Source organism: Acanthopagrus latus, chromosome 13 (genome assembly GCF_904848185.1).
Source record: "Acanthopagrus latus isolate v.2019 chromosome 13, fAcaLat1.1, whole genome shotgun sequence".
Classification (NCBI taxonomy): domain Eukaryota; kingdom Metazoa; phylum Chordata; class Actinopteri; order Spariformes; family Sparidae; genus Acanthopagrus; species Acanthopagrus latus.
Genome location: NC_051051.1, coordinates 5,672,374 through 5,700,245, shown reverse-complemented (window position 1 = coordinate 5,700,245; position 27,872 = coordinate 5,672,374). Strand labels below are relative to the sequence as shown.

Below are 27,872 nucleotides of genomic sequence, written 5' to 3'. Positions count from 1 at the left end.
TTTGTTTGTGCCTTTTTTTTAACGTGCTGTTATATTTTTGTTTCGTCACCATGTATTCAGGCTAAGCTGCGGCTTGAGATGGAGATGGAGAGCCGCCGGCAGACCCACTCTAAAGAGATTGAGAGCAAGGATGAAGAGGTCGACGAGATCAGGCGGTCCTGCAGTAAGAAGGTAGGCGCTGCTCATATTCACTCTTACATCCGCACAAAGTTTTTCAGACCTGGTTATTAAGATCCGTCCTCAGTGATCATTCGTCAACATCGCAGACAAACAAAACTTTTAATCTAAGGAAGAGAGAACTTCCTGTATAACATTTGCCGAATTATCCAGATGGCACAAACAGTGAAGCATTTGTTGTAGTTTCACAAAGTGTATAAAGTTTCTCCTAATTCAACAAGCCACTAAATCGAGAGATATTAAAAGTGTGTCTGGGGACTTTCTCTCTGGGCGTCAAAGAAAGTTGCCTATATTTGTTACCATTTCCTGTATTTTTTTTACTGACATGTTGAACATCAACAGACGGTTGTCATCATTCATAAATGTAGCGATCAATTATGTGATAAGTTGAAATTGCGTGTTTCAACAAGTGCAAGATGCATCTTAGGCACAGAAGCCAACAGCAGACTGACACTTTTTACAAGAACAGAAAAACAATTTATCGGAAAGGATTTACAAGAAGGCCTGACAAATTTTACACCTTGCAGGAGCTGGTTTGTGAAGTTTTTCTTAGTTTTTCTTCTCACTCAACAACTCTCGAAATAGCACAATTTATAAGGGAGTCTGGGGATGTTTTGGTTATTTTCGGTTTCCAGTCAGCATACAAACTCTGGCAGGGTAAGAGAGCCCGGACAAATAGTTTGTATTTCACCGAACCACATGGAAATCAGACAGAGTGTAATCCATTCTGTCTACTGTTGCGGTTTCCTTCCACTCCTTGTGTCCTCAGTGCGTCTCGGTGGCGTTCACGCCTGTACCTAGAACTGTCCACTTGTGATCGGATCACTCAGAACTGCATGGTGACACCGGGTCTATATAGCTCTCCGTCTTTAGTTGCTCAGGCCCGGTCAAGGAAAGAACTGAGGAGAAACAACATTTATATTCACAGTGTGTGTTAAAGTTCATTGTACTTTGAGATTCGTGCATAGCTAGTTTGTTTGATATTTAGTTCTTGAATTTCTCATTTCAAGTTCATGTTGGATTTAGGAGTGTGTATACAAATTTGCTGTATTCATCAGAAAAAAAGTCTAGATAAAAAACCCTGCAGAGGCTGTTCATCATCTTATCATGTATGAGGAACAACAAGCACTAAATATTCCTTAAAATCATACATTGTTCCAAAACGGTACATGCATGTCAATCACAAAAAAACTGGATACAAATTAAAATGCAATGTTTGTATTTGTATCTGTATCATAGGTGAAGAAAACTGCTAACATTTGCTAGAATAGGATATTTTATTTTGAAAAGCTGCGTGGAGGCCGGCAGATCCGCTCGGGGGGGCGATCCGTGTGTCTTTGATGTGTGAGAGCAGCCATGTCGAACAGGATGGTTCCACGGTGTGTTATGTCTGACTTTGTTTATCGCCCATCATCTGCTTGTGCATCCTGACACGCTTGCTTGTGCGTCCCGCAGCTGAAACAGATGGAGGTGCAGCTGGAGGAGGAGTATGAAGACAAGCAGAAAGTGTTGCGCGAGAGAAGAGAGCTGGAGTCCAAACTGCTCAGCACCCAGGACCAGGTACTTTTCCATCACTCTTGCCTCCGGTTTCTGTCAGTGCGGCTAAGTGTGTGCGATTTAGTGTGTGGCACTTCTTTTGATTGGAAAGAAACTGCCTTTTTGACTCTCGAGAGCTGTGGCGGCTTTTTTCTGAAGGAGGATGGGGAAAAACAGAGCATGTGCTTAAACAGTGGTGCTTTGCCGTTCAGGTGAGCCAGAGGGATGTGGAGACGGAGAAGAGGCTGAAGAAAGACCTGAGGAGGACCAAAGTCCTTCTGGCTGATGCACAGATTATGCTGGACCACCTGAAGAGTAACGCCCCCAGCAAGAGGGAGATCGCCCAGCTCAAAAATCAGGTATGCCACTCTAGTGAACGCTTCACTGTGTCTCAGGAGATGATGCTTTCAAACTACATTTCAATAACACTTTCACAGGTTGTCTAATAATCTGTCTGGTACCTCCTCCTTCCTTCCCGTTTCTCACAGCTGGAGGAGTCAGAGTTCACCTGTGCTGCGGCAGTGAAGGCCCGAAAGGGCATGGAGATTGAAATAGAGGACCTGCACATCCAAATGGAGGATGTGGCCAAAAACAAGATTTCGGTGAGTTTTTTTTTTTAAATAAATCTTTCAGCTATGATGCCTGAGCACACAACATGTCATTTAACAACACAGGACTGCACGATGAAATGTCAAATGTATAAAAATATCTAAAGCTGCTACAAGGACCTTTCGTTTCTGTCAGTTCTGGCAGTTCTAGTGTGGAGGATGTGAATCAAAATGACTGCAGACCAGCTACTTTCCTCAGGCTGCGAGACTCCTCGATTCATCCTCAGCACTCCGCCGTAGAAATTATGTAATTTTTTTGACTTATCCGACCGAGATGAAGTCGGGATTCAAACCAGTTGTGTTTTTAACGTTTTAAAACAAGCCCCCACCTACAGTCAGAATGCTGCATCGCTGTTTTGCCGTGAAGCTCCAGAAATGTTTCATTGACCGCGAAACAACCAAGTTTCCATCTGCATGACACTAAATGGATGAGCACTCGATTGTGAACTTCAGAAAGCCTTCAGAAATCCTTTTGCTGATGGTCTCGTTTGCTTATGGAGCTCATATAGAGGCATCAGAATTAAACTGAGACTCTTTCATAACCCTCTCTCATTGAAGCAGATTTGAAATTGGAATAGAATAAAAATAATAATAGAGCAGAACTTCACTAATTGTCTTTCAGTTACTAAATTGAATGCCAATCAGTGCTACTTATGTTTTTGTTCATAATCAGTCATTAAGATGGTATCACACGTTCAGACATGAGTACAATATTCCAGCCCTTTTTTAAATCTCAGTGGAGAAACAGATTTTTGCAATAAAAGAGGAGTTGTCGGAGGAAGTGTTTTCTGCACCCTTCCTTTCATGCGCAAATTAAAAAGGCAAAAACAACAAACAACAAACAGTGTTTAATTAATGGAGGGCATTTGCCTATCAAATTTGCACCCTTTAAAGTGCAGCAGGGCTCTAGAATTAATATGCGCACATCATCAAACCATAGTAGGACATTAGAATAATAAATGCCCTTTGGCATATATCTGATTCCAACATTTTGCTCTAATGGATAAATAAGCTTTGTCGAATGTTTTTTTTTCTCCCTCCATCTGCTCATTAATGGCTGTCTCAGGAGAGCACTGTCTGCATTTCACACTCGTAGACTGAGGATGTTTGTGTCTCTGGGGATGACACACAGAGTGTTGTGTGCCTTTGCTTTGCTTGTTAATTGCCGCATTTATGGCGAGGGAAGGTCTTGTAAATGTCTCAGATTAGAGAATGCATATTGAGGGGCCCCCGAGTCTCCCCCCACTGAACACGGAGAATGAACTCTAAATAGGACATCACCAGTATGCTGCACTGGCTGCACTCTTCTCCCACCTAAATGAGCCAATTGATTATCTCCAATTGGTCTCATCCTCCAGCCAGAACCTCCGTCCAGATTGTGTTTCATTGCCATTAGATGAGATTCCAGGACTGCCACGGCCCGGCCAGCTAATGACCATTTATCATATTCAATAGCTCATGAATAAAATCCTGTCATTTTCTTCTAAAGTGTGTGTAAATCCTGTTCCTCTCGATGCTTCAGTTGGAGGAGCAGGTCAGCCGTCTGCAGAGGGAGAAGAATGACCTGCAGTCCCGGATGGAGGAGGATCAGGAGGACATGAACGAGCTGATGAAGAAACACAAAGCCGCGGTTGCCCAGGTAACAACCTGCCTGATGCCTCGGTGGGCAGCTCGGAAAACCATCGAGAACGCTATTTTGAGAATCCCTTTGTTATTAATACTCAGTCTTACTCCTCTATGCAGGATCCAACGTTGAAAAGAAGTGAAACTGACCATGACAGAGATAAAAAAAAATCTTATGTGATTCCTTTTGATTGTTTGTATTGATTCAATGATATTTAGCTGCGGGGTGCCCTTTTCTAACCCTGGCATTAACATTTTGTTATTTTTCTGCATATTCAAGTCGAGTGGCTTTGAGGTTTGGAGGACATGTTCCCCTCTAAACACAGTGTGTGCTCTGCAATCAGGGAGATGCAATCTGTTCTGCTGCAGATCACATGACAAATTATCTGGCATGGACGTTCCATGTTTATTTATCAGTGTCATGCACTGATATTTGACACATAACTTGACGCTTGCATATCCTTTGTCTTACATATATTTATATATAATTCTTAGACTAAATTGTGTGTGTGTGTGTTTGTGTGTGTCTCTACACTAGTCTGCCAGGGACTTGAGCCAGATCAGTGACCTGCAGGCTCAGCTGGAAGAGGCCACAAAGGAGAAGCAGGAGATCCAGGAAAAGGTACAAGAAAGTGTTCAAAAAGCACCACAGCTGCCTGCCAGCAACCTGCCCGCTGCCTCAACACTCCTCTCTGATTAGACTGCTTTTCGCAGAGTTTCTGTGATTATAGTAACCAAAAAAAAGAAAAAAAAAGCTTCATTTCCGTGGAAGCGTTCTTCTCGAAAATTGCAACGCAATTTGCATTTAAATGGTAGGAATCAGCAAAGATTTAGAGTCAAGGGGGGAAATTGTTCTTTTCCTCTCTCAGTGCTCGTATTTAAAGGAAGGGTCATGTACATAAAGTCAATGCCTTGTTTCAGAGGTTTCATAAATTAGATTGAATTATTCCCTCTTTTCCTTTCAGCACTTATCGTTCAACGTGATGCAGCAGCTTCTGTCTCTGGGATTTATCTCAGTTGGGTCTTTTTTTTTTGTGTCATCGCCAATGCCAGTGCATCATTTTATTTTGAAATATCAGAAAATTCTCTGTGAAACGAGAAGGTTGGTTATAGAAGACAAGTATAAAAACCATGTGAAATGATAGGGCTTGGGAAAAAGTGTGGTAATTGGACATAACAGTCACTCTGCACTGCACATTTCATATGTGATTCACACGATTACTGCAATCAATTGAAAGGTACTGCTTTACTCTCACACATGGAAAAATGTCCTCATGACTGATGCTAACAGCAGAGTCTTACTGAAAATGTCAAACTCCAGTACCATGGAGAGATGTCAGTCAGATGTCATCACCACCACAGAATATTTGCTGCATATATTATATAGGTAAATGGCCTTTTGGAGCTTTTACTAGAAGGCAGAGGTATGACCCAAAAAATGATGTTGAATAAATATGAATAATTGTGTTGATAAATATCAATGTTTCTAAGGTTAGCTCTGGCATGAGTAATGACTGTAGCTCTGTGCTTTTATATGTATAAACAGTCAAACAATGTGAGAATTAATTGTCTGTGTGCCAAAGAAACAATTTTAGCTTGTGGGTTAGTTTGTTGCAGGCTTGCCATCCATGCATGCCTCCTAACTTTGTTGTAAGGAAGCACAAGCAGACTGCGGTAATTACCTAGAGTCATCATAAACCATTACCGAGGACAATCTGAACAAGGTATGTTTTGAAGATGACTTTATCTCACAGCTCAGGGGCCCATTCAAAAAACTAAAGAGAGATACAAAACTAAATCAAGCTCCAACCATGAAACTCGGGGAACACAGGCCGGACTGCGAGAAAAATACAAAGACAGGAAATGGAAAGTTACAACAAGAAACAAAAGGATGAATTCTACAAAATAAAACTGAAACCAAAACCACAACACTACGTGAGTTTAAGTATCATTCTAACCTGTTGACATATAGCTATCGGCTCTTTCTGTCCTAGATAGTCCCATCAATATATCGGCTGGCCGGTTCATCTCTTGGTCCAGATGCTTTAAGCAATGGATGGATGAAAGTGGAAGTTTGTACAAATATTCATGGTCCCCAGAGGATGAATCGTTTTACTTTCACGATCACCTGAGCTTCCTGATTTTGCGGTTTACGTTTGAGGTTCTGGGTCAGGGAGTTTTTCCACTAACCACCGGTTGGATTGACATTACATGCACATTCATATATTCCCCTCAGAATGAACTGTAACACGAGATTTATCTACAGTGGCACCATCGTCAGATCAGAACTTGAATTTGTTCAGTACTTTTATTCATGACCTACTAGCCTCAGCTGTACATTGTGCTAAGTAGTGTCATTTAGCAAGGGTTAGCATGCCTATAGTGATTGACTGAAGATGGAACTACTTGTCAAACAGTGTACTTTGCCAAGATTGCTTAATTTTGCCCATTTCGGAGCTGATTGCTTTAGCTGCTGCAAATGCTGCTTGAGTTGTCAGCTAAGTGACTGAGGCGCGGCATAAATGTGGATCCACGTGGTAAAAAGGTTAATGCACCTGATTTGTGCCTGCGCTGATGATAGTGCTTTTCTAATAATAGTTTTCCCAGTGGAGCCGCGTTTATTCAGAGGATAACCTCTTGACATGTCATGTGTGTCACGTATTAATGCAAGCCTATAATTTGTTGATGCATTTGTTGTTCAAAGTGTATCTCCCAGGGGCCGCGAGCAAGCTCTGGCATTTGTCAATCTTAAGTGTTTGTTTGCATGCACATTACTCGGAATGACTGGACTTTTCCCTCCAAATGTTGACACGCGGTAGACGAAACAAACAAAAGCATCTGCCTGGAACAGAACGCGTTTCAAATATGATTTCGCTAAAGGACAGAATGGAGCCCTTGCCACCCTCCAACCGCAGACGCCGTTTCTTATTAGATTAGGCCATACCTGTGCCAAATCGCCGGTCGATTTTATGCAAGGCCCACCCATCAGAATATTTTTGGCTACACTAGAGACACACAGCAGGCTGTAAGGCATTGTTAAAACCTGCCAGGGAACGCAGCGATAGCCATCAAAAGCACCTGACCTTGAAGTGGTTATCTCACATCCCCAGTAGGAGGGAAGTCTGGCTTCTTTAGTAATATCAAAGGAGAACTCTGAATCTGCCTTGTCTCAGATGCAAAGGCCCTCATTAGGTGCCACGCTGCCCTTTGGGCCGGTTTTGTTGTGACGTATCTTTCTTCCTTTTATCAGTCATGAGAAAACGATTGAGATGGAACAAACGTGCCTTGCATGAAGCTCGGCTCTTTCCCAAAGCCTGTGAAATTACTGTGACTCGACGTTACTCAGGCTGAACCACAAGCTCTTCTCTTGAACATTTATGGTAGATTGAGTGGGGTGGTGATGTGGGGGGGCTTATCTAGACCTCATTACTTTGACTGGATGCACAGTATTTACATGCACCAAGATGGATTAAGTACACACAGAAATGAGGGGGGGAAAAGTGAACATTTACTCAGTTTGAATACATACACGGAACATCAGCTCCTCTTAAGTTTTACAGAGGAAGTGGAAACGCAGAGGTCAAATGTAGAGGTGCTCCAGCTCCTCAAGGCATGTACGAGTGTTCATGCATTATGTTTGTATGCATGTGTGTGTCCCCTCCTCCAGCTCCACTCGCTGCAGAGCCAGCTGGAGTTCCAGGAACAGTCCATGGTGGAAAAGTCTCTTGTGTGCCGTCAGGAGGCAAAGATCCGCGAGCTGGAGACCAAGCTGGAGTATGAAAGGACACAGATCAAACGCTTGGAGGTGAGATAATCCTCTGTGGCTCCTAAATGGGAAAGACATGCTTTGTGAAGAGATAATTGCAAAATTTGACATTTTATTTCATATTTTTCAAGAGGTAGAGGTGATATAAAGGGGGAGGGTTACGGTCTCCCCTTGCGCGGCTCCGTATTTTGAGGTAAAGAAAAGGGACCCAGCAGGGAATAAATGCATTTTTATTCATAATTGAGAAAAAAACCATGTCCAGTACGTTTGTGATTTCTACATGCTTGAAAGGTCGAGTAAGTAATTTTCAACTGGGGGGAAGCTGATGATTTACTGTATAATATAAACGAGAGAAAAAAATCTGTGAAAAGTCTGTGCTGCCGAACAGGACTATTAAATGCATTCAATCATCTCCGACTATGACTTGAATTTATAGCAGGCATTACTGTTACAGGTTCGGCCGTGAACATTATAAACTGTAATCAAAGTCAATGGGGCCTCATTCAAGAACCACTCGTACAAACAATCATTTGTTCTGGAGTGGCACACAGTAGAATTTCTGTCGTTTACATTCTGTCATTTCTTTCAGAGGTGTGCACATTATTCCAGACCTGTCAATTGACCTGAAATCATAATGCTTAAGTGAGAATGAATTCACTTTTACAGGGTAAAGTTCTCTCCCTCAGCTGTCTCTGGGTCTTTGTCCAGTGTAACAACATCCTCTATCGCCTACAAAATCATTCTCTCTAATATCTCTTGTTTTATTCACCGACTACTTCGCTTTGGAGAGACGCGTCTGACCTCATGTAGCCTGAACCCTTCCCCCCCTTTTCACTACATGGCTGGCTTTGATTACGTGACAGCTGTAATAGTAATACTGCATTTCAATACACTGATCTCTGAGAGCAGTACTTGAAGCTCCACAGTGTCAAATTCTTATTTTTTTTACTCTCTGATAACATTTTGAGAATGAGACATACCAACAAATGGGAGCAGTTCACCTTATCTAGAACTTCTAGGTGGCATTAATTAAGCTAATGATGAAATCTTGTGAAATTTGCACCAGCAGGCGGCACCCATCGCACTGAAATGAATGATTTATGCCAACTTGTACAGTTAAGAGAGTTTCACAGTTAAGGCTAAGAATATGTTGTTCTTGCGTCAGGGCCACTGATGGATCACACTGATACTTACTGCAGCTTGCAGCTTGCATGTTATGATACCAGACAAGGTGCATATTCCAAAATTAGCTAGAATTATTAATATAATCTGAAGAAACAACAGTTTTGTCATTGCGATGTCTACATGTTGTGTTGCAGCGATATCTACTGAAGTTAGCATGCTAACCAGCTGACCCTAGCCTAGACCACTCCGCGGTTCCTGTGCTAACACAAACACATCCCCGATGCCTCGAGCTCACAATCTGGCTGCTGTTTATCCTCACAACATCAGATGTGTTGATTGATATTCTAGAACTGCAGACTATTTGGATAATAGATGAGCAAAAATGGCCTCAAACTTGATGGCTCCAGCTTCTTGAATATAAATAATGCACCTGTTTCTTTGTCACATATGATAGTAAATGAAGTTTGTGGGTTTTGGACTGTTGGTTGGACAAAGGAAGCAAACCATAACAAACGTTTGACAAAATTTTTGATATTTCATAAGTTAATCACAATAAGATATGTGTCTTGTTGTCACCTTTCACTGATTTCACCTTGATCCTTTCACAGAGCCTGGTGGGTCGTCTGAAGGAGAACCTGGAAAAGATGACAGAGGAGAGGAACCAGCGCATCGCTGCAGAAAACAGGGAGAAGGAGCAGAATAAGCGAATGCAGCGGCAGATAAGGGACATGAAAGAAGAAATGGGAGAGCTGTCCAAGAAAGAGGGCGAGGCAAGCCGCAAGAAGCACGAACTGGTAGGTTTCACGGGGTGCTGGGAGAGTTGATACGATCGGCTGGAGTTTGCTCTGGGGGAGGTAAACGTGCTTCCTCTGTGCTGTGATCCATTCACCAGGAAATGGACATTGAAAGCTTGGAGGCGGCAAATCAGAGCCTACAAGTGGATCTCAAGCTGGCCTTCAAGAGGATAGGCGACCTGCAGGCTGCAATAGAGGACGAGATGGAGAGCGATGACAATGACGACTTGATCAACAGGTACGGCGCACCTTTAATCTCCTACAGAAGAAGATGTAATTGCCTCTCCTTCACTGTAATGCCCGCTCGGTACATCAGGCCTTACCAAGACACTGCAAGAAACCCAGCAAATGAGAACTGCAGTTTCGTAGCCTGTCAATCACAACCTGTATATTTTGATTCTGAGCCTTCCACGTCTTCCCCCAGAGTACGTCTTTTGTACTCTGCGAGTCATAATGCACTTTGTTCTCCAAATACCTCTCACTTGGTTTAATTCGACTCCTCACCTTCTGATCTGTTGTCTCGGCGCAGCCTGCCCTGTTTGGTTACTCCAACGCTCTTTGCGGAGGGGTTGAGGGGTTATGCTAGCTCCGAGCCCGCTGAGGTAAACACAGCCTGAAATAATACAGATCTCTAAAAAAAAGAGGAAGGCATTACACACAGCAGCTCCGCGTGAGAGAGGGGGAGAGTTGTTTTTTACAGAGTCACTGCTTTACAACAGAGAGTTGTTTTATGTGCGAGCGTTAAACTATTTATTTACTGTTATCTCGTTTTGTCCTCTTTTCACGCTGTTGTTTGTGTATCTCACCTCCTCTGTTTCTCTTTTCTTTTCCCTTGTTCCCCTTTTGGTGTGTTCCAGTTTGCAAGACATGGTGACAAAATATCAGAAAAGAAAGAACAAAACGTGAGAATGGAAAAAAAAAACAAAAAAAAAAACGCATGCTTTGTATTTCGTCATTATAGTTGTTTTTTTGGGGGGGAGTTGTTTGTGTGTGTTTTTTTTTCCTCACCGATTTTCAAGAGCAGGAGAGAATCATGCAGTATTCCTTCATCCCCTTCAGTCAGTGTTGTTCCAAATAACACTGAGAGGAGAAGTAATTTTAAAATCGAATGTAAAGCTGGCGTCTGTGCCATGCATCTATGATAAAAGCTTAATGGACCGGCCCGGGTGTTTCATTCAGTTTCGTTTCATTTTGTACCAAGTGTCTGCAGGTGCCTGCACGCAGTCGGCCTGCTCTGATGTTTTCAGGGGCTTGTTGGTCCTCTACTTTCAGAGCAGCAACAAGTTATTTGAAATACTTGGTGGCACCCAGGATACTTTAGAGAAACTGTAAACTGGAGTCTTGCTGCTCATACTTTTACCAAAATATGACTCAAGAGTAGCAGAGTATATATGAAACAGACCTGCGGTGATACTGCATCATTGTCTCCGTGAATATATATCAGACGCCATTTTTTCCCCCTTAAATTTGCAGCATCATTAAACACCTTCATCGTGCATTTGTTTGGATCAAGGGGTTAAAGCTGTTCCACTGATTTCTTACCCATCGTCTGTTCCTCTGTGGCTTCTCCAGAGCACATGCAAGAAAGTCTCACTGGCACTGAGTTTGTCTTGGGAATATACTCTTGATTATTTTTCATTTAATGATAACTGTACGTGCAATCAAAAGTAAATTCCAATATAAGTTTGAAAGGCAATTTATCAGATTACGTGCAGCTTCCTCTGGAGCCACACAAGTAGTAACTCCCCAAGATGTGTAAACACACTTTAATGTGTAAAACAGTTGGTGTTCCTTTTAAATTAAGATGACATGATATTATTTGCCAACTTTCATCTTTTCCTCTCAATACCGCTCCATATCCAAGTCCTTTTCTGTTCTATTTTGGCTAACATATGGTAATAAATAAGTCCTACAGTTATATGGTGTATATATATGGGAGTATGGTACCATTGTAAATGATTCAGCACAATTTACTTAAGAAACATTTAAGTTATCTCATGTTCCCTTTACACAAACTTGGCACAGTGGGGACTAACTCACATGTGATCTGGAAAAGTCTCAAACACAAACTGTGTGAGTGATGCATGCGACCGTGAACGAGCCGACAGTGTCGGCACCGTGCACTGATTATTCCTTTTCCCACGCATGCAAACACTCCACTCATCCGATCCCATTAGACGGCGTTGTGAAACGTTTAACTTTGCACACAAATGTTCACCTTGTCTGGCTTTCTAAAATGTGTAGTCATTGCTTGTGAATGTTAAATACCTTTTCTTTTGACTGACTCGAGTGAATCCTCATTTTCTTGCAGTCTTTACACAGTGAAAGGAGTTTTTGTGGCATGTTCAATAATTTAAACCTTCACCAGAGCGTATGAAAGAAAACGTAGTCCTCAGTTTGCAGCCGATCCATAATTTTTCCCGCTTTAACCTCTGATTGCTTCTTCAAAGAGACGTGGCGTCACGCTCTTTATCACGTTGCCTTTTTTTTTTTGTTATCCATTTCTCATCAAACCAGTCGCGTGTAGCGAGTGCTCCGCTTTTTTTTCTCTTGGTGCAACTCGAGGAAAGGAGCAATGATTTTCCCATGTTTACTTAATTGCGTTTTCCCCTCCTTCGACATCATTGCATTAGCGGCACCGATGAACAGTAATGGATGAGGTGATTTTTTTTCTCCTAATTATGAAGTGGATTTTCCAGATGATTTACATTACTATTCAATATTTTGCACTCAGTGCTTCAAAACAGAGGTTACGCCGGCTGAGTTCTCGTTATTGTGGGAGGAGATAATAAGGTTAAATGACTGGTTTTCAAGCTGGACCTCCCTGCAGACTGCAGCAGGCCTTATTTAAGTATAGGGGGGTTGCGTATAATACAGGACTGTGCATTGCAAAGTATGTAAATGCCGGCAATGGAATGTAAATAAGTACATTTATTCCAGTACTAAGACGTGAACTTTGACCATTTTCAGCCAGCTTTGTAGAACTACAACGTGGGAGTGAATGCAAATGGACGGTTGTGAACTTCTCTCTGTTTTTCGCCTGCACTCGGGTGTTTTTAGGTTCGAGTTAAAGGGAATATTACATGCCCCTTTTTCTGTAGCATCAATTAAAATATCTTTGTGCCACGTAGTTTTGTGTCAGGAAGTTGCAGAATTCAAGTCGGGACTACAGACATATAAGACCCTGAACGAAAGGAAGAAAAACAAAAAAAGCATGATAGGTCTTAAAAGCCATTTATTTTAGACTGATTCCAATAATAATAATAATTATACAAACAGTGGTAATAAACACGCTGAGTAATGGATCCAACAATCGGCATGATTGATATACAGTGTTTACATTCAAGTTGATATACGTATAGTTTACTTTTACTTCTGATACTTTTAAGACATTTAATATCAGATACTTGATTTTAACAGGATGTCTTTAGGATGGCTTCTGCCTCCATCTGTCCCTGTCCATTTCACCCCTAGTGGAAGGTGTGAATCAGTATAAAGTATTCTTATTTTTGTATAAAATTTCGATGCCCTGTGTCATTTGTTTTTATCATTACAAATTAGCAGACATCATCAAAGCAGGGTGTCGGTACCGCACGTGCTAAACTGATAGAACCGAGCCATACGAGATTTGATGCTGACTGTAAGCATTTGTGACACAGATTTACAACCAGCGCGGGCCGATTGTCAGAAGCTATTAACGTTCGCTTCTAAATTCTCGGGGCTTGTTTGTATCTGCGAGCCTCAGGACTGGTTAGCTAGTACTGTGGGGCCAAGGACAAATCGTTTGTGACACCATTTGCACAGCACTCTATAGCAAGCCACCTTCTATTTCAAATGTGTGTGTGTGTCTGTGTGTGTGTTAGGGAGAGAGGAAAGAGGGGGATGATTTTGCTGTGGGCTGGTTTCAGTATTTTGTTGTGTAATGTATCATGCGAAGGAGTCAAAGTATCACAGAGACGACAAATGGGCAGCGTGCGTAATCAACTTTCGAGTATTAATGAATCTGCTATCTTTTTTTTTCTGTCGGGGCTTTTATCAGTTGTATTTAGCATGCGGTGGAGAAGAGAGGTGGTAGGAAAAAAAAGGGATGACACATAATAGCTGAACTTGTACTCACAATTTTTGCTTGCTGCCTCATGAAGCACCTCTCACAGTCCTGAATGAGCAGGTTTTCCGGTGGAAAATAATATAATCAGGCCATTTAGTCTTTTCTGAGATCATCATTACCGTCCCCCCGGAAAAGCCTGGTATTAAGGTCGATGATGAGAAAGTTAAATATGTTAATGCTCTTGGAAAAGCTTGAAAGCCTGGATACCATTCAGTCCAAGAATCCGAGGCGTCTCTTTATTTTCTGTGTTCGCTCCCTCACAATACTCGAAACACCACCAGCAGCACCGCTGCCACCTTTTTTTTGTGTGAAAAAATGGCTTTTTAGGCAGACCACCAAACATAAAAAAAGAAGAGAGCAGAGAGGACACTTTGTTCTCTGAGAAAAACATGAGTGAATGTGTGACACAAAGCTCGATGACAAAGAGCTCGCACACTTTCTGCTGGCACACCTACACAGACGGATACGTGTCATGTGGACAAATGACAGAGCTCAGCAGCCTGCCTGTCATCTCACACTGCTTTGAATACAGTCTTTGCTCCTTAAGAGCATTTTTTCGTGTTCCAGGACTCAGGTAGATAAGCTTGTCCAAGAATCGGGATCTGTTACCTGCGTTGCTGTTCCTCATTTGTAGCGATAGTCAGCTGTCTGTAGACGGCGGATGAAATGTGTGTACAGCGCAGTGATAAACACGGCAAATATTCTAGATTGATGGGTAGGTGAGGCTATGAATAATAGTTGAGATGAAACTCAAAGGCCGTTATACATCAAGAGGAATGGAAAATTGCAGCTCCCCTACAACAACCCACCGCTACAGTGTGTTTAATATACAGTACGTCACCCTGCTATGGAACAAAAACTCTATAATAGAAAATGTGATTTGTCTGAACTGTCTCCTGTGAAATGTGCAAATACATTTTCACACGTCACGTAGCCAAGGAGGACTGTGTATCTAGCGCTGAAGTGGGACTCAGATGATATCACCAATTTGGTGCATTGCTTTCAGGACTATCATGGCAACCGGACAACATTTCTGTAATGCCTTCTTCAACTCAAGGGACGAGAAAAAGATGGAAATTAAAACACACGAGAGGAGTTATTGTCTCAAACACACGGTTAATGTTGCGAAAGAGTCTGTTTGGAAACTATTTCACACGTCTTTTTCTAAAACCTTAGCAAACTGTTGGAGAAACCTGAAAAAAAAAGTAGAGAGGTACCTCTGCCAAGGCGCAACAGTCTCCTTTAATTCAAGCAAGGCTAATCCAATAATAAACACACAAAATTTAAACCATCCATGAATGCTAAACCATATACCAGCCAGTTAAATATGCCTTATTTCTTTATAGCAAGATCCATGCGTATTTCTGTTAAAATAACTAAGACAATTTAGAACTGGAGGAAGGAGATCGGAGCCAGCTCAAAGTTCACAAAGTTTAATTTACAGGAGGAGCAATCACAGAGCAACAACACGGGTTTGTTACAGAGGAAAGTCTCAGACTGTGAGGAGGAAAGCTTGATATATATATATGTGTGTGTCTGTCTCTGTTGGTGTGTCTTAAAACTCTATTTCTGTGACTACTATTGAGTCTATTGAAAGAGGAAGTCACGTAAACCTAGAAAGTTCAGACAGGGTGAATATTCGTTTCCCTAAACCAGGGTAGAAAAACAGGTTATATTAAGAGGTGCAAGACTTCAGTTCAAATGTCCCTATATGTCAGTACAACCTTTCCATCACAAAAATGTCAAAAGCACCTTATCTTGTAATGGTAAAGAAAGCGAGAAAAAAAATTCCCCGATCCATTTTTTTTAAATGCATATCACACAAAAAAATAGGGAGGTCTGTTCTGGGACGAGACTCATTTTACATCCAAGTTACGTGGAATTCTGTAGCAAGTGAACCAACCAACCAACCAACCAACCATAAAACCAATGCACAAAGGTGAAAAACATAACCTCTCAGCTGGAAGTGATGAGTGAATTAGTGTAAATATGAAGTGATCACTGTACCAATATATTCCTGGTCCTGACACTACATGAATTACGATGTTGTCAGATCAACACAGAACGCAGCGATATCAGACAGGCAGTCTTCAAAACAAGTAGAAGGAATTTCTCAAATAAAGCATTCAGTGCCACATTCAGCCACGATGGCGGGTCAGGCTTAGAGGCCGTGTCACTTTATTCTCCTCTCCCCCCACTGTTTCCTGTCACATTAACCTTGGACAACGGGGATGAATAATTCAGAAAATTCTCCGTGGATTTTTTAAACGAATGAGAAGTGACCTTATTCAGATGGGATCCACTGAGCTTTTTCATCTGGATCCGCAGGTCTCTCTGTATATTGATTGTTATGTCAGGCGTAGGGCCACGGCGCTGTCTCATGGCTCCACTCCAATAACAATCACCAGGCAGCAGGTGACACGCCACACAGATGCTTGCAGCCCAGAAGCAGCCAAACAAGTTAATTATGCCTCCGACAGCTTCATCTACATGCTGCCTACATAATGCATTGGCTTCACTCACCCACGTCGGCTGCACACTCTGTCGAGAGGCATCTTGACTTCGCTGATGTTATAGATTTACACCATCTGTATTGCCTTGCATCGCACTGACCCATCTCTTTATAAAACAACTAATGCAACTGTGTAATTACCTACAAAAGCTTCTGGCATGTGAAAGCTAACCATTATTTTGTCTGTGATGTGACACTGTGTAAAATTATTCACATGACAAGTTGTCATTTAGTCAAATTTCTTGCTTGAGATTCTGTGTAAATTGATTCTGAAAAAGAAGCTGAGTGAGGATTTGGGGAAAATTGTTCAAAGAATCGTATTAGAAACAAGAGCGAGTGTCTCACTTGATTGCAAGATTTCTGCACTTTTGCACTAGAGATGTTAAAAATGACTTGTGAAGATGAAGATTTTTAGTTTGAGTGGTGCTGGAGTCCCAGGTGCCTCTCATCCACTCTAGCTGCCTTTTTTTTTTTTTTTTTTTTTTGTCTTCCCAGTGGGGATGAGACGGAGACAGATTCAGAGGTGGAGGACCGTGTGGACGGAGTTAAGTCCTGGCTCTCGAGGAACAAAGGCTCCAGCAAGACTGTGTCGGATGAGGGAAGCCTGAAGAGCACCAGGTTAGTGCTCACATCCTTTCCCATTGTGACAGATAACCATGTACATGCCTGTGGTAAGGTAGAGATAAAACTACCCACAATCCCAGCCTTGAAAAGGCCCTAGGATTACCTGGGGCAGACTGTAACAGAAGGATGGGTATTTCATGTGATTAGGTGTCATCTCTCTCTCCCTGTAATCTGTCTAATGACAGAAGGCGGAACGGGGAAGCGGCTGCTGTCAAATTTATTGAAGTGGCCCATGGCCAGTTGGCACGCCTGCTAAATGACGCCTCTGCCACAGCTAGATAGATCTTCTCACTGGTTGATTGCCTCACTTTCTACAGTGTGTACTGTACGTAACGACGACAGCCAGAGGTATTGTATATGTTCCCTGACTCATGACTGGTCCCAAGGACAAAAATGAAAATGACTAATTTATTCTGTAGCGGTCTGACATGAGAGGGATGAGTCAAGGTACCAAAAACCAGTGAGTCTCAGTTTCCTCATCAGGTGAGGTTTAAAGATAAAGTATGCAACATTTCAGCATTATAATGCGATAAAACAACTGGACCTTTGTTATTTATCTTCTTGGGATGTCATACTTACATTCTCCCAAATCAAGAAACTGAAACAAGTCTAGTTGCCAACGATACAGCACCTAGCTTTACCATGACCCTGATGACTGAGAACCTTCAACATCATCCCAAATGTTTCCAACAGTGGTCAAACCCCAACAAATCTGTACATTTATTCAAGGTAACAGTGTGATTCTGTGGACCCCTGTTGCTATAGCATCCAGTGAAACATCCGCTGAGGGAAGGTGACTTAATGAATAGAACTTTGAGAAACCGACCTTATCTGTGAACAGTCTTAACAGATTTTTTTTTATCTGCAGTAGTGTTTGTTTCAGCACTGAAAGCGATGATTCCACGCTGCTTATGTCTTTTGTGGTGCTCTGATTGAGATCCAGTGGCAGAAATTACATGCTGTGTGTGTAATATACTCCTTTAAGTTCCCGGTGTTTCTAAATATTTACTTTTTGTGTTCTGTCGGTCGCCTCTGGTGTTGATTTTATTACGTGGCCTCTCTAGAAATGCAGCAAATGCAGACGTCAAGGATGTGAAAGAAGGTAAGGAGAAGTTGAGTGACAGCAGTAAAGATGGGAAAGAGGTTGATCAGGCCAGATCGGTGTCCGTCATGAGCACCCTAAGCTACAGGAAGCGCTCCAACCTGAAGGACTCCATCGGGGGAAAAGGCGATGAGAGCTCCCTGTTCAGTACCCTCAAAGAACAGCCCGACACGCCGGACCACACCAGCATCCGCAAAGCCAAGTCCAAGTCCGGAGAGGCACAAGAGGACTACGACGACAAAGGCTCTGTCATCTCCCAGGCCTATTCTGAAGCCACCAGCAGAGCCAGGAAGGGTCTGGAGTCCCGCTGGGCCTCCCGTAGCAGTCCTGAGTTTGATAGAGACTCCATGGTGTCCTCCGTGGCCCCCAGCAGGATGTCCACCAGGCGGGGCATGTTGGACATGGATGATGACAACAAGTCGACGATCAGCAGCGTGAGCCGCTCCAGCCCCCGAGCGCTGCATCGCAGCACCTCTTGGAAAGACGACAGACGCAGTAGCTCACGCTTGTCCCTCGCCCGTAGCTGTGGCCTCAGTGAATTCGGCCTCAATGTAGATGATGACGACGACGATGATGGCGGCAAGAGTGTAGCTTTTAGTGAAGGGGGAACGTCAGCTTACAGTCCCCGCTCCCTCAGTCGCAGCTTTTCCAACCCGGGCCAGTCGCGCTCCTCGGACAGCGCTCTGCCGGATTCGTCCGACATTAAGACGGTCTCCCACCGCAACTACCTGGACCCTGACTTAGAGGCTGCAATCAACGAGGTGCTGAGCTTCAAACCTATTAAGTTCAAGCGCAGCAAACTTGACGAGTCCAGCAGCGAGGAAGAGGATGAGAAGAAGGGGCCGGGAAGCGAAGACAGCAGAAGGAGGGGAGAAGACGAAGGTCTCGGCACATCCAGTCTGCTTCGCTCTTCATCCAGCTCCGCTCTGGACTACAGCAATCGACCATCCAGCACCATGAGTTCCAGCAGCTCCCGTAGTCGCAGAGATAAAAAAAGCAAAGTCTCTCTGTCCGACGACTCCTCCTCGGATGATCGCCACAGCAAGAGGAGCTCAAGGGGGAAGAAGGACAAGAAGTCCAAGAAGAGATCCAAGAAGAAGCAAAGCGAGTCCGAGGATTCCTCCTCCTCGTCGAAGACGTCCGAGTCCTCTTCATCCGACTCGACCATCTCCTACCGCAGCTCCAGCAGTGTTAAAAGGAGCCCGAAGCATCCGTCCGATGATGATGACAAGGAGCCTGCAGGTCATCGGCCATCAAGCAAGAAGGACACCAAGAAGAAGCAGAAGAAGATGGATAACATGGTGATGAAGTACCTCTACAGGCCTGACAGTGACTGATACCTGCAGTTAAAGGTGATGCCTGGTGTGATAATAACTCAGGAGCCTGAAATAACTGCAACTGAGATTGAGACAGACGGAACTCGTCCTCACTCTACTAACTACGTTTGCTGCGTGTGAATGTTTTGAATTCATGACTGACCTTTGTGAAACACTTGCGTTGACTAAGATAAGCACTAGCTACTATTTTCAGAAAGTCACATTAGCCACTTAATGCATGCCACCGATGATTTTTTTTCTTTTGCTCCTGTCAACATTTGTCTTTATTTAAAAACTGATCAATTTACCGCTGTATGCCATAGTTATACCTCTGGTCTGCACTGCCGACACACTCCAGTCGCCTCAGTTTTATTTCTAAATGGCATGGATACCTCTTATCGAGAAGTATGGGTGTAATTCATCATCGCAATCCAGTGAAGATTACTTTTCTCTTTGTTGCTCGAACGCGTGTTCGTCCCATCAGAGGCAGCGCACTGAAACGCCAGTCATCAGACATGCCAGTGTTGTAAAGCAGCGTCACTTCCACTGTCTCCACTCTGCAAAGATGGATTGCACGTCCCCAAAATGAGAGCGTTTCTCCTAATGTTGCATTTGATGCTGTTGTAAGTACATAGTGTTTTGCAAGAGGGTTTTCTGACTGTAGCTGTTCTTCAAGCACAAACAGATGTTGGCAATTAGGCAAAAACGCAATTACGCCAATTTTTGCTTTAACATGAGTTTAAAGAGGAGTGACGCGACTGCTGATATGAGAATACTTTGCATCATAATTAAAAACGCTGAGATTAGCTCTAAGCTTCAGAAGCCCATCTATTTTGAAAGTAATTTAACTGACAGTTTGAGCATCTCTGCCTCCTCTGTGATTTAAAAAAAAAAATTGCAAGACAGCGCGCTCGAGTTTTTCTCTTTCATTGTTTATTTAATTGTCCTTGAACATGTTTGCCTCTCTAGCTGAAAACTAGAGAGCCAGGCTGAACGGACTGAGGATCAAAACGTGCCGGTTTGTTACATCACGTGGCCACATTGATGATATAACGGTTTTCATAATAGTACTCAATGACAGTTTGACAAAACAGTGTTTTAGTTTGGAGATTAAGCACTCTGTGTTTGAAATCCCACCTCACCAACACCACAATACTCACAGAGCCTCCAGGCTTCCAGTTTGTCAAGAGCACTGTTTTCTAATGCATATTTACAAACAGCTAAACTGGAAAAATTAATTGAAATACTCGTTTTGAACAAAGCGTCACTTCAGCTTTACATAAACGTGCCTGTAGTTGAGTATCAGGACACTTCAGTTCTCATCCCCACTCGTTTTGATGTGAAATTACAGGCACTCAGGGAACGAGGGTGACGTAAGGACCCCAATACAGTACGTCTCAACCACTTTTTTGAAATGGCAAGTTTTGGTCCTATAACCTCTTAGAAAGCATCATTTGTTAAAAATGTTCTGAAAAACAAAATATTCTGCTCTCCATCGGCACCTCCAGTCAAAACTGTGCTGGTTATTCTGATGCAAACTAATGCTAAGCCACAGCCGACAACATGTGCAGTAAAACCCTTTTTCATTGGATAAATATGAGATTTTTTTTTTTACTGCAAAATCAGAATGTAATACACTAGTTTGAATAATCAGTCAAACCAGTGTATTACAAGCTAGAACAGCTCTCGAGATGTAAGGCCAACCGAGCTAACAAGCTAACAGCAGCTACAGTTAGCGGTTGCTCTTGTGTTAAGCTTCCCCCAACAGATGGCCAGTTCTTACATATTCCACCTTTAACGTCTTTTAAATAATGTTATCTTTGGTTAACATTTGTTTTTTTTTTACTGCCGTGAATATCTACTCCAACCTCCAACACGACACCGTCCTCCAAACACATCGGCTGTAATCCCATACTGCATGTCGAAGACTGTTCCCAAAAAAAAACTCTTTCTCTCTGAGTCATCATGTCCTCACCGCTGCTCGGCACAAAGTGACGTCCTTGTGTCTGATACTTCAGAAGTACATCACCCGTTTGTGGGGTGGAATTCAATGACATGCTGAGGACACGTCGCAGTTCTTATTTTCCTCTCGGCCTCTGGGTTTGTATTAAATTCAGGCGTGTGTGAGAATCAAGTTGCCAGTCAAGCAAAAAAGCATTAAGTGACTGCCGTGCCATGTGTTGTCATGACAACATAATCTAAGGAATGTAAAGAACCTGGGTTTTAAATGACCTTTTTAATGAATGCGGTGGTGGGGGTAGAGCCAAGGCAGAACGCCGGACACACTAATTCTCCCTGAGTTCTTCCTGAGCTCATCAGTGCTGAAATCTTGACCCTTTGACTTTTTTTTTTTACCTCACTAACTCCACACACTGTCTGCTAATACCGTGTGTGAACGTTGCTCGTGCATGGAAAGTGTGAATATTTGTCCTGTAGGGTAAAAGACAAGAGTTTTCTGTGTGATTTCAGCTCAGTAGAACTGTGTCTAGGATGATGGAGCAAGAATATACGCAATGCATCTTTTCTATATGCCATTAAAAAAAATGTATGTGGACATATGCTGTGCACACCTGGAGGGGGACGTGCTGTTTCCTGCCTAGGGAAGAGTGTAATCCTGCAGCCTGAATTGCTCATGCGTTCCCGTGCCATCTTTTTTTTTTTTTACAACAACCTTTTTTTCTTCCCTCCACCTTTCTGTTTTTTTTTTTTTTCTGCTGTAACTTGCCAAGTAATGATATAATGGTGTGTCTGTATGTGTGTTGACCCCTGCAGCCCTCCCGCTTGCCGTAGACACCTGGGTCTTGGCAGATCTGATGAAGAAGATGAGGCGGACAGAGACTCCAGCGGGCAGTCGCCGAGGCAGAGCAGCGGTGAGGGCACTTTGGCAGAGAGCGCGTCGTAACCCAAACTCAGGTCACCCGGTGCTTTACGGTGACATCGAAGCGCAAAAAAAGGAGGGACATGGTTCGTACACCCCACCTCGACTTTACCACCACCTGGCAAGCCAGCAAGAGAGGAATCCAGAGGCAAAGGACGGAGAAGAGGCTCGCAAAGAACACTGTTTTTTAGATTTTCCAATAGATCATGAAGTGACGTCGCTTCTGTGGCTTAATATGTGCTTGTTGTGGAAATAAAAAAAAAAAAAAAAAAGTTAGACAAAACTGAAAAGTGAATTTGAGCGCTATCAGAAGAGCTTTCATGCTGCCGCTTTATTTATAAGAGCTGCTTTTCAGGCAAATTTAAGCACTCCTCTGCCCTCTTCTCTCACCATCCACAGAGCTCTGCCAAGAGGATTTAGATAAGCCCGCTCTGGCTACACTTCACCAAGAGGGTCTGACCAACTATTAAGACTGTTCTTATCTCTTTTCCCATTAATGTGGACTAGCACAGTGGGAGGAATTAACCCATTTTCAATTAATTATCTCGCTGTAAGTTCACACGCGACTCTTGTTCCCGCGTTGAGATAGCCATCGCGCGAACAAAGCGATGCTCGCTCGCGATTGCTCCCATCAGAGCGAAATCATCGCGGAGGGATGTGTTTCCCATTTGAGCCGAGTTGTAAGATGTGACGTTTGAGACGCCGACAAACGGATTTAAAGCAGAGTCTGATCTAAGAAGTGTAAATACAGTTTACATAGATTATTTAACATTATATGTGGAATGGAAGTCTTTACCTGAATGTGATATTTAAAATGAATTAAGACGATTTAAAGCTAGTGAGAGAACATTATATTAAGATAAGCTTTATTTCATATATTCTCATCCTGTAGTGGAATGAGACCCCTAAATTATCTGAGGCTCACTCATGCTTTCATCCACCCGTGTCATATTTCTTTAGGTTTCGAAGGGGATAAATTTTTTATTTACCGTTAGAAAGGAGCTCTCTCTCTTGAGACCCAGACAGAGAAGCGTATGTATAATGTTCCTTTGTTAAAGGTGCACTATGTAGTTGTGAGGAAGGAATTTGAATCATTGACTGATTTATTTGCGTCCAAATGAACTCAATAAACAAACTCTCTTTATTTTCATGACTGAATAAACTGGATAAACAAACTGACCTTAAAGAACAACACAGTACAATACTATTTTACTTTGCTTATATGTGGCAGACCTGCTGCAGACAGCCTGTTTATTCAGTTATGTATGAAATAAATATCTATGAGTTCATATCATTACCTCATTAATATTGCAAATGTTATAATTACAAGTTTGAATTTCTTTCGGACTGTCTTGAACTGAGGGATTTTTTTGGGCCAAATTGGTTTAAGTAGTAAAAAAAAAAAAAAAGAAGTACATCCTTTTTCAGCACAACATGGTCCTCCCATTTTTTTTCAAGACGCCAAAGACGGTGTTGGTAGAACTGGTGAAAACATTTGGGACTGAGATTCTTACCGCAGGTCGTGAGCAGCCCTCAGATTTACAGTTATTCTGTTAGCGAGTGATTCCCAGGCTGTGTGCATTTCAATATCCAACACTATTCTGATGGTAGATGTGAAGTTTTCGGGAGAGTTTTCCATGTCAGACCCTCGTTTATTTATAGCTGCCTGTTGACTCTGTGTTACCTCATAGACTACTGCCAAAAATACCCTTAATTCAAAGCCAGTCTGCTCTTACAATTCAGTACTGTGTGATTTTTTTTTTTTGCTGTCTAGACACGCTCGCCGTTTCTTTTTTCTTGTTTCTATATTTGGCCTTACGGAATTAAAAAGATATCCTTAGACGATTGTGACTTTTTGCATTTTAAAACTATTTAAATGACATGTAGGTAGAGTACAGGAGCACATACAGCATGTGTGAGCAAATGAAGTGTCTGCTCATGTGCAGAGAAGAAAAGCTCTCCGAGTGTCTGGGCTTTTGCTATTTGCATATCTTCTCACAAGAGGCTAATCTGCATTTCATGTCTTATTTTATGAGGTTTTTTTTTTTCCTTCCTCTTCTTCACATATGAATATTAATATGGAATACAAGAAACTTTGATGTCAGTGATTCAGAATAGACTTGTTAAATTTAAAAAAAGAAGATATTGTAAGTTTCAGCATCTCTGAGATGGTGATGCTGGCACTTACAAATGATGATTCACAAGTTTGTACATCCAGGCATCTTTTGAGAAAAGGGGGGGGGGGCTTGTCTATTTTCATTATTGAACAGATCATTTGTAACATGAGTGATTTTGGAGGTGTTTTTCAGTAAATAAATTCAGCTGTTTGTTTACAGAATCCGTGTTGGCTTTTGCTGTAATTGCGTGGAGGTGTGATCTGGAAATGCGATTTTTCTGTTTCATCTTCATCGGCGCCACCAGTCAGAGAGCCGTCGCAGAGAAGGAGGTTAGAAAAAAAAAAAAAAGACAAGCCATTGGTGTGTTTGATTAATTTTAGCACATCCACCCCAAGAGTAACTCCTCATCATACCCCACCCCGGCACTCCCAGGAGGCTACAGAGGAAGCAAACAATCCGGCGGAATGATTAATTCGGATCCGTTCTGAGACCCAACGTTTCCCCGCACTACCTCGCAGCCCTTCGGGGTCGTTAATATGACTGCCGCGCGGCTGCGAGGTTCAAAACCAAAGCTCGGGGCCAATTCAGGAAGATCAAAACATGGAGAGCAAGCGCAGCCTTCCTACCCACATCAATCTCGATTTCTACGTAGCTGGAGCTTACTGAGATTCAAAGGGGATTGATGGTTTTAGCTTACCACCTTGGTTGACATTCACGCGCCGTGTGTTTTTGCTTTAAAGAATCTGCTATTTATCCAACCAATCTGTAATCCTCATTCCTATACACAACCTGCTCCGGTGCTTCGCTCGGTGCCAGGGAGCTTTCGCTGTAATTTCACTTCACTTGCGTGCACCCTCTGGGTGGCTGCATGTTTCTGCTTAAAGGCTTTCCATTGAGTGACAGATTAAATTCTGCTCCCGATTTTACTTATTTGGGCTCTAACACTGTTTCACAAGCCACTGGAGCAGGAAGTCATTAGCTCGACAAAGCCAAGCAAGGCTGTGTTTACGGTGCCACCCTCCCTGTTATTTAGACAGAACGGTTTGGACACAGACGTTCGCCGCAGTGGAAGTCTAATGCTGCGCCTCTATGGACACAGCTGCCCCTATAAAACACCACAGAAACACGCGAACAGCCTTAAAGCGGCCGTGCGTTAACGTACATTTGCTTAACCGAGCAGAACATCTCAGGCGCTCGCTTCCTCGCATTCTTTACGGTTCGTCTGCAAAAAAAAATGCGTCCGCGTACTTCTTGATTTATTCTTTGAAAACACTTTGCACCTTTTTAAAATTACAAAGCAGATGGAGAACAGCCAAACTGAGCCAGGACTGACTCTTCAGTGAAACTGCGTGCCAGTTTTTCTTTTTTTTTTTTGCATAAGCAGCTCCGTTTGCCAAGCATCCTCACACCATGACCTTGGTTGGAGGCCACTCTGCCAGGCAGTAAAATATGTGGGGGAGCGTTCGGAGGGAGGGGAGAGAGAACGTGTTTATCAGGCATCATCCTCGACTATTAGTGCTCCCGTTTTTTTTCCTGCTGGATGCCTACTGTCAATAAAGCGCTGATTGGGAGGCGCTGGGACGCTGCCTGCAGGGACCAGGTGAGGAGGCTGCCTTCATTTGCAATTCTGAGATGAAAAAGACGCAGCAGTGTGTGCTGCACGGGCGCCTCTCTTTGTTTGCACATATCATTTCCACTCTAATGAACACTGCACAGTAGTTGGCCCCTTGTAACGAGGCTCAGAGGTGGGTTCAAACATTATTTACATTTTGCATAGGTCTTTAAAGGGCCTGGGGAACAATAACAGCAGTTTATTTTTCCTACTTTACTGTGGAAGCAGGATAAGTTTTAGCAATCCTGACATCTTTGATTTATCGCGTTGCTGCTCCTGCGTATGTATAAGCACAGTGTAAACCTCCCAAAACAAATTGCTGAAACCCTTGGAGTGGAAAAAAAGGAAAGTATTGTAGCGTCTATCACCAATTTCAGTGTTGGATTTGTCCCTCTATCTCCTCGCCACAGTATGCAGGTGGCCGGAGCCTCCTGCTGCGCTCAGAGCTGTTCAGTGCTTAGTGTCCCTGCCAAAGGAGGGTTGCTGCCCCTGACGCTGGTGTGTGTGTGTGTGTGTGTGTGTGTGTGTGCATGTGGACAAGGGGGGGGGGGGGGGGGGAATGAAGACTTAGGGTGTACTCTACAGCACACCAATACATCTGAGGGATTTTTGAATAGTGTCGTGAGAGATCATTTACCTGTTTCCCAGACAACTCAAGCAGCGATATGATTTCAGTTTTTTTGGTTGCTGTAGTTCACCTTCTGCTGCCATTACGTTCTGAGCTCTGCAATCTCGGATGTAGAAGAGAAGTCGGCGCGCCCAGGAAGAGCGGTCTTACGAAACCTTTCCACACAAACACAACGTCCTTTTTTCTCCTTATCTGACCTGGGATCCACTTCCGCATGTTGTTTACCTCTTTATACAATGGCAGATTTACTGCACACTGTCCCATGCACGTGCATTGATATTACCTGAAAACAATCAAGTGCTGGTGGACTTGAACTACCCCCTCCTCCTCCACTCCCCCTGTCTTTCGCCCCTGCCCCCCGCAAACATCCTGAGTCCACCCTTGAAATCTAAACGAAGCACTCCTGCAATCACAGTCTTTCAACGGGTCAAACACAGACGTGGGAGACGTGGAGAGCATTTTGTCTCTGCATGCAACATGGACAATACGCAAGATATACGCCTTGTGCACGCGATCGATTGCTTTCGCCCTGTGCCGAGTTTTGTGCCCATTTTTTTATTTTTTTTGTCAGTCAAATCTGATTCCTCTCCAATTTGGAAACGACACCTACCCACCTGTTAGAATTTCAGAAATCCTCCCACAGTTTGGCCTAGTTTTGTTTTCGTGATGGAGAGCAGCGCGAGAGACGGCGAGAGACAGAGAGAGATGGAGAGAGACGGAGAGATGGAGAGAGACGGAGAGATGGAGAGAGACAGAGAATGTGTGTGCGTGTCATATTTCTGTTGCTCAAAATCTTTTTTTTCAAGCTCAAACGGCGCGTGACGAAGCAGTTTTACTTGCGACAGTGTTCTGCATGTCTTTTTTTCCTCGTTAGCTCGTCTCTGTTGTGACAATGCGACTTCATGGTCCATATTAATTAGTGGCCAAACAGATGGGAAGGTTGTCATCATGGGTGGGGGGGTGTGGTGGGGTGGAGGTGCTGACGGAGACTTGTGTGGGAGGCTGCTGCTGTACTCTCACTTCCCACTAGTGCTGATCGATACAGTAATAGATGATGTGATCACTTTTGCTGTGTTTTAGTAGAAGGGGAAGTGAGATGGTTTAGTGGTTTTGCTGGTTTATTTTGCTCTTTTCTCCGTGTTCTCTGCAGCTCCGTTCATGCATAAAGGTCCGTGTCTAATGATCCCTGAATCTCCAGATCCTGCTTCCAACCGGGCGACCATGTTGCTTCCTGTGAGCTGCCGCCAAGCTGTCCGGTTTCCACGTCACGGTCATTCCCAGCCCGGGAAAATCTTCCCCGAGTCTCAAAGACACCTCAAGTGGCTTTTACAAATGATTTTAGACGT

General features: G+C 43.2%; 1 protein-coding gene across 5 annotated transcripts in view; it reads left to right on the top strand.

Annotated features, from left to right (window-relative positions):
* myo18aa (myosin XVIIIAa) overlaps positions 1-22,200 on the top strand; it is a 72,627-nt gene extending 50,427 nt beyond the window's left edge. For 4 of the 5 annotated variants that reach the window (XM_037119980.1, XM_037119982.1, XM_037119981.1 and 1 more), the window contains 13 exons: positions 61-171; positions 1,633-1,737; positions 1,926-2,072; positions 2,202-2,315; positions 3,844-3,960; positions 4,483-4,566; positions 7,612-7,749; positions 9,444-9,629; positions 9,728-9,867; positions 10,487-10,531; positions 16,745-16,867; positions 17,938-19,327; positions 22,064-22,200. In XM_037119980.1, coding sequence (XP_036975875.1) covers positions 61-171; positions 1,633-1,737; positions 1,926-2,072; positions 2,202-2,315; positions 3,844-3,960; positions 4,483-4,566; positions 7,612-7,749; positions 9,444-9,629; positions 9,728-9,867; positions 10,487-10,531; positions 16,745-16,867; positions 17,938-19,312 — 2,685 coding nt within the window. In that variant the 3' untranslated portion in view covers positions 19,313-19,327; positions 22,064-22,200. The remainder of the gene's footprint in view (positions 1-60; positions 172-1,632; positions 1,738-1,925; positions 2,073-2,201; positions 2,316-3,843; positions 3,961-4,482; positions 4,567-7,611; positions 7,750-9,443; positions 9,630-9,727; positions 9,868-10,486; positions 10,532-16,744; positions 16,868-17,937; positions 19,328-22,063) is intronic. The other variant, XM_037119983.1, reaches the window with a different exon arrangement.
* Positions 22,201-27,872: the final 5,672 nt, after the last annotated feature.